The 19791-nt window shown below is 32.7% G+C and overlaps 2 protein-coding genes across 2 annotated transcripts in view; one reads left to right on the forward strand and one right to left on the reverse strand.

Moving 5' to 3' along the window:
* LOC118204698 (28S rRNA (cytosine(4447)-C(5))-methyltransferase) overlaps positions 1–13170 on the reverse strand; it is an 87404-nt gene extending 74234 nt beyond the window's left edge. Inside the window, exon 1 of the mRNA XM_085820126.1 lies at positions 13018–13170. Coding sequence (XP_085676252.1) covers positions 13018–13114 — 97 coding nt within the window. The 5' untranslated portion in view covers positions 13115–13170. The remainder of the gene's footprint in view (positions 1–13017) is intronic.
* Positions 1–19791, forward strand: part of LOC118198461 (acetylcholine receptor subunit beta-like 1) — a 316357-nt gene that overhangs the window by 116761 nt on the left and 179805 nt on the right. The gene's annotated exons all lie outside the window — the stretch shown is intronic.

Below are 19791 nucleotides of genomic sequence, written 5' to 3' on the forward strand. Positions count from 1 at the left end.
GATAAAATGCTTTACTCCATTTTGCTACTGTCTTAAAAATAGTATATGATATTATGAAAACTTTTAATATTGTTGATCCTATAAAATACATACCGTATAAGATGCACTTTTCCCCCTAAATTTGGTCTCAGAAAAGTTACCTGCGTCTTATACGTGAAGGAGACAGGTTGACTTTCCATACTGAATGCTATTTTTAGCCCGGATAAAGGTCTAGACACACATAACATTTTCTACATCTGCCATAATTATTTTGCGCATGCGTGAAATATCTGTCGCCAAAAAGTGCCAAAGCTCGAAGCTGATGTCGAAGTTTGAACAGGTTTGACGGTCACATTATGTCTATGGAGCCTTTCCTTCTTTACATAGATTTTAATTGACTCAGCCGACACATGAATCGGTATTGGTGCTACTCTGTATAAATGTGTCGGCATCGGTGCTCTAAACTATTTGTTTAAAAAAATACCCTGGAAAATATGACTACAGGAAACAAGAGATTAAGCTATACAATTCAGTATAAACTAGGAGTGTTAAACTACGCCAAAGTGCATGGAAACAGAGCAGCAGCAAGGCATTTCGATCCATCACCTATCGAAAAAATGATATGCACTTGGCGACTGCAGGAAGATCAACCAATCAAAAATATAACCTTCGATGCCCAGCTCCACCTTGGCCTGAACTTGAAAACGCCATAAAAATGTGGGTGATAGATAAGAGGAAAACTGGGATAAGTGTTTCAACCAAAATGATGATCAATGAGGCCAAAAGATCTGCAAAAAAAAAAAAAAAAAAAAAAAAAAAAAAAATGGTATTCAGAACTTTTCAGGGTCTGAGGGCTGGTGCTACAGGTTCATGAAAAGGCAAGGCTTATCAATGCGGAATCAGTAACGCTCTCGATGGAACAGAAGACGACGCATTATTCGAAGAAGGTGATACTAGCGATGACGATATTCTCGTTTTTGCTGATAATGATAATGAAAAGGATTTTTATGGTTTTAAAAGTGATTAAAGTCTAATTTCATGATAGGCAACGTTTTCCTTGAATCTGTTTTTTGTTGTTTCTTCTTTATTTTGTATTATGCTTAAACAAATTTACATACCATGTTCAAAATAGCTTGCCGTTTGTTAATTTTTCCTTAATAAAAATATGTTTGGTAATTGCATTTAATGATTGTTTATTTGGCTTTTATGAAACGTGAGAACTAAAATAAACCACATTTTAAGTATTGTGGTATCGTGCGGACTATTGAAACTTTTTCTCCTTGTGTGTGGCCTTCTAAATAAAGGTGTGTCTTATATGCCGTCAAATATGGTAGTTATTAACTTTCAAATACTTTAGGTAAAGTGCAGAATCGCCGACTTATTTGTTTGGCGTTTTCAAGAGTAAGAAGAATTGGATTTTTGTCAATTTTCTTTGACTTTTTAAGTGAAAATAGGTCGATGTGTACATGGATAAAGCCAAGGGGGTGCACAATGCCATTTCTGTGCAATTCTGGGATGTTTTTTAAGTGAAAATCAGTCAATGTGTACATGGATACAGAGTATGTGTAATTCTTGAAAACACGCCAAGCAGTGGGTGATTCTGCACTTTTCCCACGTTTTTCTTGAAGTCTTGCTTTAGATATTTTTGCATGTTTACAGGTTGTTTAGATATTTTTGCATGTTTACATGATCTATTTTTTGCTTGTTTACAGAATTAATTCAAATTCGCAATTATCTAATATGGCGATTTTCTAAAATGCACAAAAACAACCGATTTGGTGACTTGGCAATTTTTTGAAACGCGTCAAACTGGACCATAATATCCAGTTTTACCCAATACTCTGATCAAAAGAGTCTGAAAATCAAACCTGTAGCAGATAAAAAATTAGGGAATTAAATTCATCAATCTTGGTGACTAATCTTCCAATTTTGGCAACAGACTGAGGTTGCTGCTTTAATCTTAAAGTGACTAATCTTCTAATTTTGGCAACAGACTGAGGTTGCTGCTTTAATCTTAAAGTATCCAATTTATTTTGGAAGCACTTCCACAGAGAACCCGGTAAACGTAAACATCGTCTACTTTGGCGATAATAGTTCAAACCTGGTAACCCAGCACATTAATCCTATTCACTTGTTTGAAGGTTGCAACCATTCCTCTTGCGTTCATTTTGTTGAATTATCACTGTCGTTGTTCACATTTGCAGATTTATATTATTCTTCTCTTATTTACTATTATTTTTTCTGAATTTTTTAACAATGTTTCGTATAATTAAAGATAGAAATATTTTCGTATAATTAAAGAAGTTTTCGTAGATAGATGACGGTTCTCGGTTCGGGATGAAAAGAAGAAAATATGGCGGAAGAGGTGAATGCCAATTTGTAACACAGCTGTTCAAATTGTGTTCTTAATTATTAACAGCTGTAAGCACGTAGATGCATGAGGTTTCCAACCACTAAAATTTGTTTTCATAGGCCGCAAAAATGTGCAGGTGCATTTTAAATAAGTAATGCTTTTATTTTTACTATTGGTTACTGTCATCTAAAATTATGAGAATAAATCAATTTTTATGGCATAAAATTTTAACAAGATACTATATTGTTAATGCTTTTCTAACAATAACCTTTCAGAGGATAGCAGGTATGACATAACTAGATGATTAAATTGAAATAAAAAATATTATGGATCATCTAAGATGACAGAATAGTTTGATGAATTCCCATGATCATTAAAATTAGCAAACCACTGCTGGCATAAGGAATATATTGTTTTCTGTGCCAAGTGGAATTTAAGACACTTTTTTTCCGTATGTCATGGTTAACCGGTTCATTTCAGTATATCAATACTAATTTATATATTTTTAAATGATTTTTTTCCCCCGTTATAAATGCTTATATATTGGCTTATGCTTAATATATTGTTTTCTGTGCTAACTTAAATTTAATACAAATTTATTTTCGTATATCACGTTTAACCGGTTAGTTTGACATCTAACATGCTTATTATATGCGAGTTTTTACTACCATATGCTTAATATATTGTTTTGTCTGCTAACTTGAATTTACATGCCCTAAAAATCAAGTTTACGGCTCGGCTCATCCAAGCTTAGCGAGTAAAAATGCAACGGCGCCAACGAGTTCTCCGTGGATGAAAACCCTTTATTTCTAACAAATGATTTAAAAAAGTTTACACATTCCACATTATATACTGTGGTAAAATACTAGTAAATGGTATTACAGTCAAAAGTCGTTAATCCGGACTCGTCGGGACTTCGGCGATTCCGGATTATAGATCATCAGTTTAAATCTGGTAAGATGGCATGCAGAAATTACAAAATTAAAAATATGAAACCGTAATTTATGAAATAAAGAACAATTATGATCTAAAGGGTATCAAAATTTACAAAAAGAAAAAGCTTAATATTTATTTGTTTACTTTATTAAACATTTCCTTCAATGTAAGTTGCTTCGTTTCATGTGATAATACTTTCTCTTTAATTCTATTAAACAGACATAATTTTTTGTTTAGTTACAAAGTTCTGCTGTTCAAGTCCTATAATTGCTGTGTTGAGAATACGGACTAATTTGTCAATTGAAATGTTTTCGTTTTCAATAACCTCTGGGTCACTTTCTCACTATCCGAAGGGGGAACTTGATTTAAATCATATCAAAGACCAGATGAAATACTACACTTAGTACAGAATTATAAACCAAATAAAATAAAAACATCTGCCTTGAAGATAAGGATAGTGCTGCAGTGTGAAATTGATAAACAGATTTCGGATTTCAAAACATACTTTCGCTTTGTAGATACAAATTACATATTAGTAAATATATATCGGAAATTCTATTTGACATAATCTTTCTAATCTATCATAATCTAATAATGATGTTTCTGCCCCCCCCCCTCTGCCCCAGAGCAGCGTGAAATTGATAAACAGATTTCGGATTTCAAAACATACTTTCGCTTTGTAGTAAATATATATCGGAAATTCTATTTGAAATAATCGAAAGTTCAAGCTTACTTTTATAAAATTGATCTAACAGTCTGCAAAAAATAATAAGCCGGATCCAATTCGAAGATTAAGGAACAACGCAATCTGCAACATTAACTGAATTAGATAACTTTAGCTTAGCGTATAACTCCGTTACACATTAAACGCGCATGCGCACAAACATATTCGCAGCCGTAAGTGTCTTACGCGCTCTAGTAAACGCCTGTGCGCATGCGTGAACGCGACGCATGCGCAGAAAGATTGTAGCTTTGAGGTCCGGATTATAGATCATTCCGGATTATGGGTGTCCGAATTAACGACTTTTGACTGTATTTCCTTGAAGGAATTTAGAAAATAGTCGCCAACACCAAAATGACTTATTGACTGCTCATCATAAATACTGCATTTACTTTTCAACATGATGTTGCCAAATCCCTTGTGTACCGTATAGAAAAATTAAGCCCTTACTGCTATCTCTATAAAAGTAACAAAACATTAAAACATAATTTGATATCACCACTTTTATCCCATATTAGTTTACTTTTACTTTCTGAATTTCCAGAAGATAGTTTTGCTTTATACTGATGGTTTGTAACAGCAATCTTTTCATCAGTCCCTAATATATACATTTTCTTATTTGAGAGAAACCTTGTTTATTCCACTACCTGGATGACTGTTGCACACCCCATGTTTCAGCAAATGAACTCCAAAATTATTCACGTCATGAAATACTTACATTTTAATAAGTTATAGAATTATAAATACAGAAGCACTTCCGCAAAGGATCCGTTAAATGTAAACATCGCCAAAAATGGTGATAAAAGTTCAAAGTTGGTAACCTGGTGAATTGGTTTGTCGGAGGTAGCAACCTGGTTCGCTCAGAGAATATTTCTCGTCCGTTCGGGGCTCCATTTTGCCGCTGGCTAGCGGTGCGTCACTACCGAGTGAGGTGGTGAAAATCAGCGGAGTGAATATAACGCGGCTTTTTAGAACAGTATGGCTGTGTTTTTACGTAATTTTAAAAGACTTTAAACACGCGGTTCCTAAAATATTATGATTAATGTGGGCCACAATAATATATGTTTTAAATAATTAAGATTTTATTTTTATTACTGTTATTTTTACCTAAAATAATAAGAATTAACCAGTTTTTATGCTTAAAAATTTGATATATTTTTAATGCATTTTTAAAAATTACTTTTCAGAGGATGCTAGGTGTTTATATACAATAGATGATTAGAATGAAAAAAAATACGGCTGATCTTTGGAATATGGTAACTGGTAGTTTGGCGACATTTTGGAGGCGATAAAGGTTACTACCTAGGACTTTGGTAATAATGTGAGAAGTACCGGAAGTACTCAGTTCCGATTATACATTATTTTGTGTGAGGGAAATGAGAGATCATGAGATATGTCATGTGACATTAATGGACGAATTACAGTTCTTTAATCGGAAAAGGGGGAAAATCTTGAAATTTTGTATTTAGCTTTATTCTGTGTTGTGTGAAACAATGTTGGTTAATTTTTGGATTCCATGGCAGTAACGAAAGTGAATTCGAAATGGCTATTTAGGCATTGTGATAAAGAGAATTTTGCTTTTTATTTAGCGGATGAAATATGGAGGAAAAATTCGCAGATTAGGTAAGTTAGTATTTTTAATTATTTGAGGATATTATTTTTATGCATTGTTCTAAATGTAAGGAGTAAATAAAGTAATATCGTATTATTGGAAAATTGTTATTAGCAATGATTTAGTTTAAAGTAATTAGGATTGTAAGCTAATTTTTATTAATTTAATGTATGTGCTTATTTATATTTTAAGTAGTGTTTTTAAATTTAATTATATTTTAATTAAATGATAGTTATTTTGTGAATTTTATGTTTGTAGGAATTTGGTATACGTTTCAGTGGAAGTAAACGAGAATGGAAATAATTTAAATATTTGACACTAAGTATTTGTAACCATTTGTAATGTTTGCAGTATGAATTAGTTGGTGACGTTTATAATATAATAGATAATTTAGAGGTAAAAGTTTTTGGATATTTTATTTATTTTATATGTGGAAATGTTCATCTTTTTAGAAGGGTATATACTTTTTCGCGATCAGGTAATTTCATATATGTTCTTTTTACCGGATTTTAAGATTCACAAAATTTTCATGCATTTTCGTGAAATTTTTCTAATTTATGAGAAAAAAGCAGTGTACATGGATATAGTGAAGAGTGTGCGCAATGCCATTTCTGTGCAATTCTGGGATGTTTTTATAAGTAAAAATAAGTCGACGTGTACATGGTTTAGTGATATTTTAAAATTAAATGATAGTTATTTTGTGAATTTTACATTTGTAGGAATTTGGTATACGTTTCAGTTGAAGTAAACGTGTATGGAAATAATTTAAATATTTGACACTAAGTATTTGTAACCATTTGTAATGTTTGTGGTATGAATTCGTTGGTGACGTTTATAATATAATAGATAATTTAGAGGTAAAAGTTTTTGGATATTTTATTTATTTTATACACTGAAATGTTCATCCTTGGAAAGGGTATATACTTTTTCGCGATCAGGTAATTTCATATATGTGCTTTTTACCGAGTTTAAAGATTCACAGAATTTTTTTGCATTTTTGTGCAAATTTTTGTAATTTATGAGAAAATAGCAGTGTTGATGGATAAAGTTAAGAGTGTGTGCAATGCCATTTTTGTGTAATTCTGGGATGATTTTTTTTAAGTAAAAATAAGTCAACGTGTAAATGGTTTACGTGTACGTGCTATTCTGAAAAACGTGAAAGAAGTTTGCGATTGTGCACTTTTTCCCAATTTTGCAGTTAATATTTGTCATGATTAAGCAGTTTTGTTACATAAAATTTCTAGCGTAAGTGTAATTCGGCTAGTAGATTGTTGGAAAAAGTGTTCAGTAAATAAAAAGAAACATGTCTTTATGGCGGCGAAAAAAAAAATAGAGGGTTGCTGTAGCAGAGTTGGTCACCAAATTTTCACCAAGTTACCATAATCCAAAGATCAACCAAAAATATTATTGGTTCTCTGAGATGACAAAATACTTTTATGTATTTCCAGGGTCATCAAAATTAGTAAACCACTGCTTTGAGTAATTAATCAAAGTTTGAGGGAATCTTGAAAGATAACAAGATGTATAATGTTTATTCTAGTTTTATTGAATATTATTGAAGATACTTGGCATTGTCAAATTTATTATAAAAAAGACAGTTGTTTCAAAATAAAATATATTTTAAGCTATCAGCAAGTAAATTCAAAAAACAAAGTGTAAAACTAAATTTGAAAAAGTGTAAAATGAATGCTTTAAATGTATTATTTAGTAATGAATCTATTAATCTATTAAATGTACAGTAGCACTAATTATTAAACATAATTTTGAGAATATCGACAAGCAAAGCACTTAATGAAAAAGACCCTTTTTACTAAAAATATTAGTATTCCGTATGAATGACAGAGAATATATGTAATGAATACCATGGCCAAATACCTATATAAAAAAAAGTAGTATTCTCTACCTTGAAACTTGCAAAAGTAATCCTGCTATGCAACACATAGTTAATTTCTGATTACATGATATTGCAAGCATTTTCTTCAGATTTTTCCTACAAATGATATTGAATACTGGTAGTTTGATCTGGTTTCATATCATGGTTAAAGGGCTGGCTGCATGGTTGATTTTTCTAGTTTTACTTATATGTAATGCAAATACAAGCCAGTTTTCCTTAGAAAGTTGTTCAAAACGGCATCTTTCTTCAGGTCCATAGCCGATATTCTTTGCCATATTCGAATAGCCTAAACTTTCCTTCAGATTCTACATTAACATGATGTATCTGTTGTAAGCAGGACAATGATCTATCTGCCTCTATCAATGTAGCAGGAGTGGATTTAAAACATGTCAGAATCATGGGATTCATAACGAAATCAACCATGTTTTAATCTTGAAAACTTTATAAATTTTCCTGATTTTCTTAAGTCATGGGTTTCACTAACAAGATATTCAAACTTTTGTTCAAGTTCACAAGCAGTTGAGCAATACAATTGCTGAATACTGGTAATTTGGCCCAAGTTTGAATCTTCAGTATTCAGTATCTTGAGCCATTACACTGTCATGCCCCCTAAAGTTATTACTGCTTGACATAATAACAATCTCACTTCACCATGTTAGCTACTTTGTCAAACCTAATATATCAGCTGCAGTCTCTCCAAAGACTCTCACTATAACAGAGATTTCAAAATATCTTTCTTAGAATAAAAATAGGTTTGTCAACATCTAGCAACAATTCATGAACTTTTCACGCAAAGCATTTACAACTCATTTCAGATAGAACATTTTGAGAAGTGTTTCATTTGCCTTTTTCATACACATGGCTGCATCACTCAGAAGAAAATGATGTTGTCATGTTTAATTTCATCAGGGGTTTTTCCTCATGTTATAAGCAGAAATAATTTCAATGATATCCTGGAACTGGAATTATCATAGGGTACATATTAATTTGTCAACAGCATTGGTTATTTCATGAATGGAAATGAGAATACTGCTTTTTCTATTCTCACTTTGGATATTCTAAATTGCATTAATGTATATAGCATTGAATTAGGTCCATTTTAAGATAAATTTGCAGAACATCATTTCTTATAAGTTTCCAAACATCTTTTCAGAGGTGGACCTTCTTACAAAATTCAGATAATGAAGATGTAATATTTTGTTATTTAACAAATACATATTTATTATTGAAGTGACAATTCCATATTTGTATGATGTAACTATTGCTCAGCAACGTAAGAAATTGTTTAAAATGAGAATTCTGAAGTTTTAGCAGCTAGTAGTTGTATGAAAATTTTGCCACTAAAGAATTTTATTCAAATTATCTATCTCCCTAAATTAAAAATAAAATTTATGTTTTATTAAGAAGATCATGTGTTATTTTGCCAATTATTGCAAAATACGGTTGATCTTTACATTACGGTAACTTGGCGATTTTTTGGCGAAAATTTGGTGACCAACTCCCCTACAGCAACCCTTTATTTTTTTTTCCCCGCCGCCATTTTGTCTTCACGAAGTAAAGACATGTTTCTTTTCTTCTTATCTACTGAACACTTCTTCCAACAATCTACTAGCCGAATTACACTTATGCTAGAAATTTTATCAAACAAAACTGCTTAATCATGACAAATATTCACTGCAAAATTCGGAAAAAGTGCACAATACCATACACCTTACGCGTTTTTCAAAATAACACATACACATAAACCATGTACACGCCGACTTATTTTTACTTAAAAAAACATCCCAGAATTGCACAAAAATGGCATTGCGCACACTCTTCACTATATCCATGTACACTGCTTTTTTCTCATAAATTCAAAAAATTTCACGAAAATACATGACAATTTTCTCAATCTTTAAACCCGGTAAAAAGAACATATATGAAATTACCTGATCGCGAAAAAGTATTTACCCTTTACAAATATGAACATTTCCACATATAAAATAAATAAAATATCCAAAAACTTTTACCTCTAAATCATCTATTACATTATACACGTCACCAACGAATTCATACATGAAGCATTACAAATATTTAGTATCAAATATATAAATTATTTCCATGCACGTTTATTTCAATTTAAACGTAAACCAAATTCCTACAAGCATAAAATTCACAAAATAACTATCATTTCATTAAAATATCACTGAACCATGTACGCGTCGACTTATTTTTACTTAAAAAAACATCCCAGAATTGCACAAAAATGGCATTCCGCACACTCTTCACTATATCCATGTACACTGCTTTTACCTCATAAATTAAAAAAATTTCACGAAAATACATGACAATTTTCTCAATCTTTAAACCCGGTAAAAAGAACATATATGAAATTACATGATCGCGAAAAAGTATTTACCCTTTACAAATATGAACATTTCCACATATAAAATAAATAAAATATCCAAAAACCTTTACCTCTAAATCATCTATTACATTATACACGTCACCAACGAATTCATATATGAAGCATTACAAATATTATATTATTTCCATGCACATTTATTTCAACTTAAACATACACCAAATTCCTACAAGTATAAAATTCACAAAATAACTATCATTTCATTAAAATATAATTAAATTCAAAAACACCACTTAAAATATACATGAGCACATACATTCAATTAATAAAAATTACCTTACAATCCTAATTACTTTAAACTAAATCATTGCTAATAACAATTTTCCCAATAATACCAAATTCCTTTCCACCTTACATTTCCAACAATGCATAAAAATAATTAAAAATACTAACTTACCTAATCTCCTTCAGAATCTTCATTACATGGCGGATACACTTTTCTTCATTCTCTTTCAGAATCTTTAAAATCATACTTATCTTTCAAAGCAAGATACCAGGTAAAATAAATAACATAATAAAACATGTTTATTTCTCTCTCACACAACCTTAAAAAACATTTCTTACTATCCTTTTCAATACCACTAAATACCCATTTCGAATTCACTTTACTTACGGCCATGGGATCCAAAAATTCACAAACACTATTTCACACAACACAGAATAAAGCCAAATACAAAATTTCCAGATTTTTTCCCGATTTCCCCCCTTTTCCGATTAAAGAACCGTAATTCGTCCATTAATATCACATGACATATCCCATGATCTCTCATTTCCCCCACACAAAATAATGCGTAATCGGAACTCAGTACTGCTCACATTATTACCAAAGTCCCAGGTAGTAACCTTTATCGCCTCCAAAATGTCGCCAAACTACCAGTTACCGTAATGTAAAGATCAACCCAAAATACTTTACAATATATTTAGTGATTATCACTCTGAATCAGAAAAAGAGTGTGACTCTACAGAAGAAATTCATTGTGATTAAACTGACTATTTTGTAGGAAATGATAAAACAACATAATGGAAGAAAGAAAACTTTCAAATTCAAAGATTCCCATAATATCATAAAAAATTGCCTGGCAATACACATATATCTAAAGATGTGGCTTCACCCATTCATGCATGGAAGCTAATATTGATGACACAATGATTGAAATGATTGTGAGATGCTCTAATATTTATGTAAAAAAATATTTCAGGAAATTTTAAAAGAGACGCAAAACTTATGGAGAAAGAAGAGTTTCTTGCTTTTTTAGGAATCATACATAAGTGGATTGCACAAATCCTCCCGTGTAAATGCTAGAGAATTATGGGCAACTAATGGAACAGGATTGAATATTTTTTGTAGAACAATGAATTATAAGCGTTTTCTTTTCATTCTTCGTGCCTTATGATTTGATGACGTCGGAACACGGGATGGCAGAAGAAAGAGTGATAAATTAGCTCCAATAAGAGATTTGCTTGAAAATGTTGTCAAGAATTGTCAGAAATTATATCATGTAGGGGAATACATGACTTTTGTACGAAAAGCTAGAACCTTTTCAAGGACGATGCTCCTTTCTTAAGTATATGCCTAAGAAAAACGCAAGATATGGTATAAAGATATTTACTGTGTTTGATTTTAGATCCTTCTATACTTTGAACATGGAAACAATATGCAAGGATAAGATTATCCCACCTGAATTGTGTCGAATAAGAATAGAGAACAGCATTCAACTCTCTTGGGGTTTCAAAAGGATATAATGCTACTTTCTTATATGGCTGAAAAGAACAAATGTGTTAACCTTTTGTCAACTATGCACAATGATGACCATATTGATGAAAGCACGGGAGATTTGAAGAAGTAATTACGTTTTATAACATGACAAAAGTAGCAGTTGATATAGTCGACGAAACGGGTGGCACTTATTCTGTAGCCAGAATATCAAACTGATAGGCATATTATTTTCGCTATTAAATATTGCCGGCATAAAATCAAGGATCTTGCTTTCATCTACTAAAACTCTACCAGAGAAGTTCAGGAATAGGAGGCACGTCTGATTTGGCCTTTGCACGTTTAGATCCTCATTTGAAATCATAACAGAAACAGTAGGAATACAACGGAAGATTCTCTTGAAGATTCGCAAACAAAGAAAAGAAAATTATGTTACCGGAGATGTTACATGTGCTCAAGAAAAAAAGACAGAAAATCAAAAACTGTATGTGTGAAGTGTAAAAAAAAAAAATGTCAAGAATACTGTGAAATAGAAGCTTCATGTATGAACTACAAAATATCTAATTCTTCTTGAGCCTAATTTATTTGAAAATTAATTATATAACTCATTATCCATGTAAAAATTCTGCATAATTTGGATTATAATTGCATTCAAAAATAAAAAAAACACAAATTTCTCTTAGAAATCAATAATTCCTAGTCATCTGAAGAAAATGTAAGTACTTTTATTTGTTATTAATTTTAAATTCGCATTATTTTTAAGTTATTTTATATTAATTTTAAAATTAACATTATTTTTAAGTTATTTTGTGTAATAAATGTTGCAATTAATACAGAATGCATTATTTTACTGAATTGTAATAATATGTTTCATTTGTATGTCATTTAATTGCGACGCGCATTCTCGTGTTAAATAATACATCCTGCGTTCTTCCGGGTTAACTATACACCGCTAAATGTCATTATCAACCTATTCATTTTACTTCTATATGCTAAACAATACATATTCTTTGACTATACACCGCTAAAGTCATGGCCGATTAGCCGTTGGTGAGCTTGGCGAATAAATACGCATCTGCGCCAACGGATCCTTTGCGGAAGAAAACCCATAAATACACCTCAAACAAAAACATGCAAAATGATATCTGAATAGCCTGTGAAACAAATGAAGACAGCAACATGAAAATATCATTTTACAAAACCTCTAATAATATATACAAATTGCTTGTACATTATGGAATTACTATACAATAGAATAAAATAAAAGTGTATAAAAGTTTTTAATAAACAATAAACCAAAAGAACACATTCATTACAAACAAAACGCTGCGAGCAAAAGAAATCGAACTATCTGAAAAATACGGATTAAAATAAAGAACGCATGAAAATTTATTCACTCACCTTGTAAATGGCGTGGTAATTGTGGTGGCTTTTGTTTTTTGGCTTTTCGACCAGGCCCTTTTTTTGGTTTATCTGCATATTCCGCTTTCCGTCCCATGGCTTCAAAAACCCTCACATGCAAAATTTACGACGTTACAGTTACGGAAATGGAATTGTTTTGCACTAGTGTATAGCTTTTAGCTCGCATATCTAAAGTCAAACAAGAGTACGAAAGAATGGAATGGATAGGTTATAATTAAGACAGTGCTTAACTCAGTTGTAACTGTAACACGCTGTATAAAGTAGAAATCTAAGATAATAGGTAAAATCGCAGATTCTTAGGTGGCCACGAAACACGGGTTTCTGCGCCGGAGCCCTGTCCCAGGCTAATATATATAATAAACGTAGCATGAAAACAATATAATAATGTATAATGAGCAGAATAGTCCTTGTAGGGTCAAAAAACGATACGACGGCAAAGGGTTCGTTATAAAGGTTATACGAAATTAAGCAAGTCCGTCGATGTTCAAAGCTTGTATAAAAATCACCGTTGGAGAAGTGGGAGCGATGAGATGTGTCAAATGGTACACGTGATTGAAGGTTTAACGATTGGCTGGCGGAAGCTTAGCTATTGGCTGAAAGTAAAGAAAGCATTAGAGCACAGAAAACTACAAGCTTTGTTCCAAATATCAAAATACAAATAGTAACACGAAAGGAATAACATGTTATAACAGAATACAAGTAAAATGAAACAAAAGCACAACAAATGAATTCAATAATCAGTCTAAATGTCTAAGAAACGGCTCCAGGCCGTCTTCTGTTAACTGCATGATAAGGACTATAATTTAGCATTGGAATTGAGGGTTGTTGCGTAGTGTAAAGTTTTGATTAATTTGCAGTCTTTGAAACGTGGTTTTATGTACAAAACCCCAGACGGGACAGGCATAAGTAATAACAGGGCGCAACATGTCCTTATAGATAAATAACTTGATGTCAAGGCATAAAACAGAGTTCCGGCGAATTAAGGGGTGAAGAGTAGTTTTACACTTCCGGAATTTGGAGATTACATGTGTAATATGGGGCTTCCATATTAATCTTTGGTCACGTATAACACCAAGATAGGTTACTTGCTTGGACCACGGGATAGCAGTATTATGCATACAAATATTAAAGATGATAGCTCTTCGGTATGAAAACTTGAGCGACTTCGTTTTTTCGACGTTGATCATTATTTTCCAGCTCTGAAGCCAGGACTGCAGTGAATGTATGTGATTTTGTAGTGCATGTTTAACTGAATCCAAAGATGCGTTTCGTGCGAGAATCGCAGTATCGTCTGCATACATGGCAAGTGTTGTGTTGAGAGTGAGGGGTATGTCGTTCAATTAAAGTAAGAAAATTATTGAGGATTGACACTTTGGGTACACCGGCTTTAATTTGCCGCTATGTGGAGTATGTACTTTTCAAGCGAACGACAAAGTATCTATCGGTGAGATAGATAGCAATTAATGTTGTGTGCAATGTAGTCTGGGAAACCCAGACTTGTAAGTTATTCCCTCCAGCCAAACGCGATCAAAGGCCTTTGAAATATCGAGAAAGAGTCTACCAGTCCATTCTTGGTTGCTAAGTCCATACCAGATACCTTCGACGTCACATAGAAGTTGGTGCACAGTAGAATGTCGAGGTCGGAACCCATGTTGTTCAGGTAGAATGATGTTTCGTTCAGTAGCGAAGTCCAGTATCCTTTTTTGTATCACACATTCAGCGATTTTACTGAGACTAGGAAGCAAGCTGAATGGCCGATATGAGGCGGGGCCATCCAATGTTTTGCCGGACTTAGGTATTGGTGAAATAACAGCTGTTTTCCAAACTTGTGGAAAATATGCTTTCTTCCGGATGAGATTAACGATGTCCGCAAATCTGCATATCATAACCGCTCCTATATGCTTGATAATTTTATTACTGCAGAGATCAATTCCGGGGATCTTCTTGGTTTTTCTCTTCTCAGTGTAACTCAGAACCTCCGAGGGTTGGACTGGGGCAGTGGTTGGCAAACTTGTTAGCCAAAGAGCCAAACATGAACATTACAACAATTTTTAAAAAAAATTGGGAGCCAAATCTGCTTGTTTAGCAAACTTTTATTACACTAAATAAAACTAAATTTAATACTCAATAAATATTTATTAATGCGAACAATGTGCTTGCATCTCCTTGGAAAGTTTGAGTAAGTCAGGTTTGTAGGTTGTTGTTTTTAATTTTAGGCATGATTCCAAGTTCTGATCAATAAGACGACTTCTCAGTTTACTCTTGATAATGTTCATGCTTGAAAAAGATTGTTCGCATATATATGTAGAACCGAAAAGGGAAAGAACAGCAAACGCGAGCTTTTTCAGCTGATCGTAAGTGTCAGGAATACTATTCCAAGCGTTGAAAATGATCATGTCTTCCTTCTCCAGGTCATTCAAAGCGGACCACTTGCGTTGTGAACTAAGATCACATTTTTTCTTCTCGAATATTTCCAATTCAACACAAAGACGTTCGAATTTAGAGGGCCATATCTCCTTGTTTTTTAAATCCAGCAATTGTATTTCAAAGCTACCAATGTCAATTTCAGAAAGGGAAAATTTCAACTCGGTTATCGTAGCATTAAGAGGATTTTTGACAAATGCTAAAGTTGTTCTGTTGTTTTTAAATTCCTGAAACCTGTTGAGAGATGCTTTCCTCATATTTAAAATTATTGTTTTAAAATGGTGTTTATCAATAAAGGAATTATTTTCTTGGCGATGCTTCAGCAGGCTCGGAAAGTAAAACAATGTTTCCCTTTCAAAATCCCGTGGAAAAATGGGTAATTTATTTTCGAATGTTATTACTTCTAACATCGAAAAAAATTTTAAGTTTCCTTTCCCTTGTAGTTTACGATTAAGCTGATTTAGATGAGACGTAACATCTACCATGAAATAAACGTTTTGAATCCACTGATCGTCTGTTACTTCTGGATAGTAAACGCCCTTCTCAAGGAGAAATGCTTTAATTTCCGGAAAAAGGGACGCGAAACCTTTTAAAACGTTCCCTCTTGATAACCGACGTACCTTTTTATGAAGTAGAAGATCAGCGTACTCACTCTCCATTTCAAATAAAAATTCTTTGAATTGGCGATAATTAAGAGCTTTAGTTAAAATGGAGTTGATAATGGTAATCACTAATTCCATAACTTTACAAATTTCTTCCGGAAATGTTTGCGCACAAAGCGCTTCTTGGTGAATGATACAATGGTAAACAAGTATCTCGTGATTAATTTTTTCTTTCAAAATAGCAACAACCCCTTTTCTTACGCCGGTCATATTTTTGGCCCCATCTGTTGAAATCGACACAATTTTATCGAAGGGAGTATGATGCTTATCCATACACTCAATTACAGCATTGGCGATATATCTTCTCCACGCGTCTGACCTTTGAGTGACAATAATCCTAAAAGTTCTTCTTTAGGGCCTGAATGAGACATAAATCTTACAAAAAGGGAAACTTGCGCTCTATCATTTATGTCACAAGACTCGTCAACTGCTATTAATAAAGCCGAAACCAATTTTAGATCTTCGATATGCTGGGTGGTTATATTCGAACACATTTTAATTGTTCTATCTTTAATGGTTTTGGCAGACAGTGGTAACTCTTTAATTCTTCTCAGAATATCTTCTTGTTCTTAAAATACCGAAATAGCTTTTCGGATGCATTTATAAAGCAATTTTTTATGTATTCGCCGTCGGTGTACGATTTTCTTCTCTTAGCAATCTCTTGGCTACAAACAAAACTTGCCATATTAATATTGCTGGAAGATTGAATCCAGTTACTAAGCACAGAAGTTGACGACTCTTCTGAAGTTCCTCAACTACTTTCTTCCTTGCATCACCGGTAGGATATTTAGTGCTAAATGACGCGTGCTTTCTAGTAAAGTGTCTCTCTAAATTTGACTTCTTGTTACGCACGAATTTCTCCTTACAAATAAGACATGTCGGAAGTCCATTCAAGTTTTGATTAAACGCAAAATTTTCGGTCCACTCAACTTTAAATTCGCGGTGCTCATCTTCCGTTTTTTCTTTGCTTTTTTTTGGAAGCCATATTAATTGGGTTGCCTATAAAAATATTCCAAATACACTTTTTTCTAAAGCCACCAGTACAAAACTATTATCATTATTAAATTGATGAAAATAAAAATTTAAAAAAATCTTTTTAAAAAATACAATTTATTAATATATGTAACTGCACTAAAAAGAAAAAAAATATTTTTTTCCCATCATCAGAATAACAAAACTTTTAATGCGACCAAATGGAAGAAAACTTCCAACATTTGGACAAATAGAAGTTATCGAAAAATCGATTACAAATTTTGTACCGGAACCACAAACATACATAGCAGGTGTAATAAAATCGTATAAAAATACCTGTAACATGTGCAGCTAGATTAAAAAATACAACAACTTTTTAATAAGGCAGGACAACGGCAGACACGGTAGATAAGACAAAACTGTATACACTACAACTGTTGCTCTGTGATGCCAATTTGTACCTTCACTACTTTATAAAAAGCATGCACGCGCATGCCGGTAGCTTCTACATGGTTTATGTTTACGTTCACGAAAACTAATAAAATTAAACTCGACGTTCGTTACATTATTTTACAACAATATAAAATTTTAATTACCTATCTGTCTTTTTACTTAAACAAAAAATTATACATGTCCTCGATTTATAGAAGAATTTTAATTTATCAAAATAAGATGTAATTTTTTCTTACCAAGTTTTTTTTAAATGAAAATATTATTGCGCCTTCCATGGATATTTGTACCAGAGCCGCACTTAAGGAGGCAAAGAGCCACATGCGGCTCTGGAGCCGCACTTTGCCGACCACTGGACTGGGGTAATGTTGTATGTGGGTGGATTTGAAAAGTATTATGTAAGTGTACATGAGACAACCTGTTCTGTTTCTAAATTTGAAATGCTGTTTATGGGGAATTGGGAAGCATAGTGATCCGCTATGGACTCATTTTTCTCCAGTTCAGTGTATGCGATCCCGTTTTGGCCTTTTAGGGGTGGAATATTAGTGTAGCATTTCTTGCATCTAGAAGTCGCTTCCCACAGTGAGTTATCGTCTTAAGATAATGACCTTAGATACCAGGACCAGGTCTCTTGTGTATGGTTTCTGGTAAGGGACCTGCCTTTGTTGTGAAGTCGATTCGTAGTGGCTTTATCATCAGCACATGCCATGCACGGAGAGCGGCATTCCTTCTAGGTATAAGGTCTTTAATTTCAGATTTTCCCATCTTTTTCTGGTAGGAACTTCTTTACTGTTACTATTCAGTGCAAAAATTGTATTATTGGAAACAATATTATTATGATTGACAATTTTATTTGAGGAACAGAGCCAGTATATCTCAAAAACCTCCGGTACTCACCCCTAAAGTAGTTCAATTGCTTTCATGTTTTGCGGGATAGTTAAGTAAGTAATCCACAAATTGGCTGGGTTGTTCAGGACCTTCATTCTTATTAGCAGCCTGGATCGTGACTACGATGTGTGAATATTCAGCGGCTAAGTTCTCGACTTAGTCAACATAGTTTTGGTATTGAATCCTTAGATCCTCTTGAGCGTGGGCTCCAAGATTATCCTTAGTGGTACTATCTGCGAGGATGCTCTCATCTATGCGCAGATTGTTTTCCGAGCCTAACGGCGGAAAATCAATAGAGATCGCTTCTGTACAACCTTTACACAATGTAACGGTTATCAACGGACGCAAAGTTTTTGAAAACTGGTAAAATTTCAGAATACGCTGCATAAACAAAATCGCGAAGGCGGAGCTAAGTGACGTCAATAAATGAGTGGGACTAAGCTTGTGCTGTTTTCATGTATTCTCGAATTTACGCTACGTGTATTTACTATTTTCTGCTGGAAAAAACAATAATCTTTGTTTATTGGAATTGTAAATATTTATTGTTGTAAATTAGTATTAAATTATTTATTTTTAATTTATGTTTCTAACAATTAAGCTTTGGTTTTACTAAAAATAAGTACAATAAACTGTTTATTTTCAATTAGCATGGTAAAATAACTCAGTCGTGCCACTTATTATAACAATAAAGTACAAGCTTCGCATACTTGTATTTTAGATAATTTGAATATTTTCAAAGATTTTTAAGTTTTGGAATTAATATAAAGAAGGAATTCTTCAAGTTTAAATTTTCATAGTAGAATGCTTTAATTCTACCATTTTCACAAATGAGTTTGTTGCCACACAAAATTCCTTGTGTGTTATTAAGTAGACAGTACTCATTATAATATAAAAATAATTATGAAATGAATGCATTAATGCAAAGAAAAATAACTTTTTACAGCAAATGAACATTATACATAGCTTTCATTTCACTATTTCTTAGATTCCTAAATAATATTATACTGTCTTTGTGCATACTAGTATTCCATGCATCAATAACTGGCAAACAACTAATTTCTCAGAGTAAGAAGAATAAGATACGAAAATAAAAGCCACAGATTTATAATAATACGCTTTCAAGTGGAAAATATAAAATCAAGTTCAATTACAATAGCAAACACTGTGTAATAATTTTAATACATAGTGTTTGCTATTGGCATTGCACTCGATAAGTAACTTCTCCATTATTATTTTAATAATGCAAAAGTTACTTATCGAATGCAAATTAACGATTTTCCCGACTCTACTTTTGACTTAAAGACCCTCAAACTATCGAAATTTATCGTATGTCAAAAAATTTATAAACATATAAAAA

The sequence above is a fragment of the Stegodyphus dumicola genome, chromosome 1 (genome assembly GCF_044657685.1).
Source record: "Stegodyphus dumicola isolate Sdum_Otavi_A_Nest chromosome 1, ASM4465768v1".
In the NCBI taxonomy this organism is placed as follows: domain Eukaryota; kingdom Metazoa; phylum Arthropoda; class Arachnida; order Araneae; family Eresidae; genus Stegodyphus; species Stegodyphus dumicola.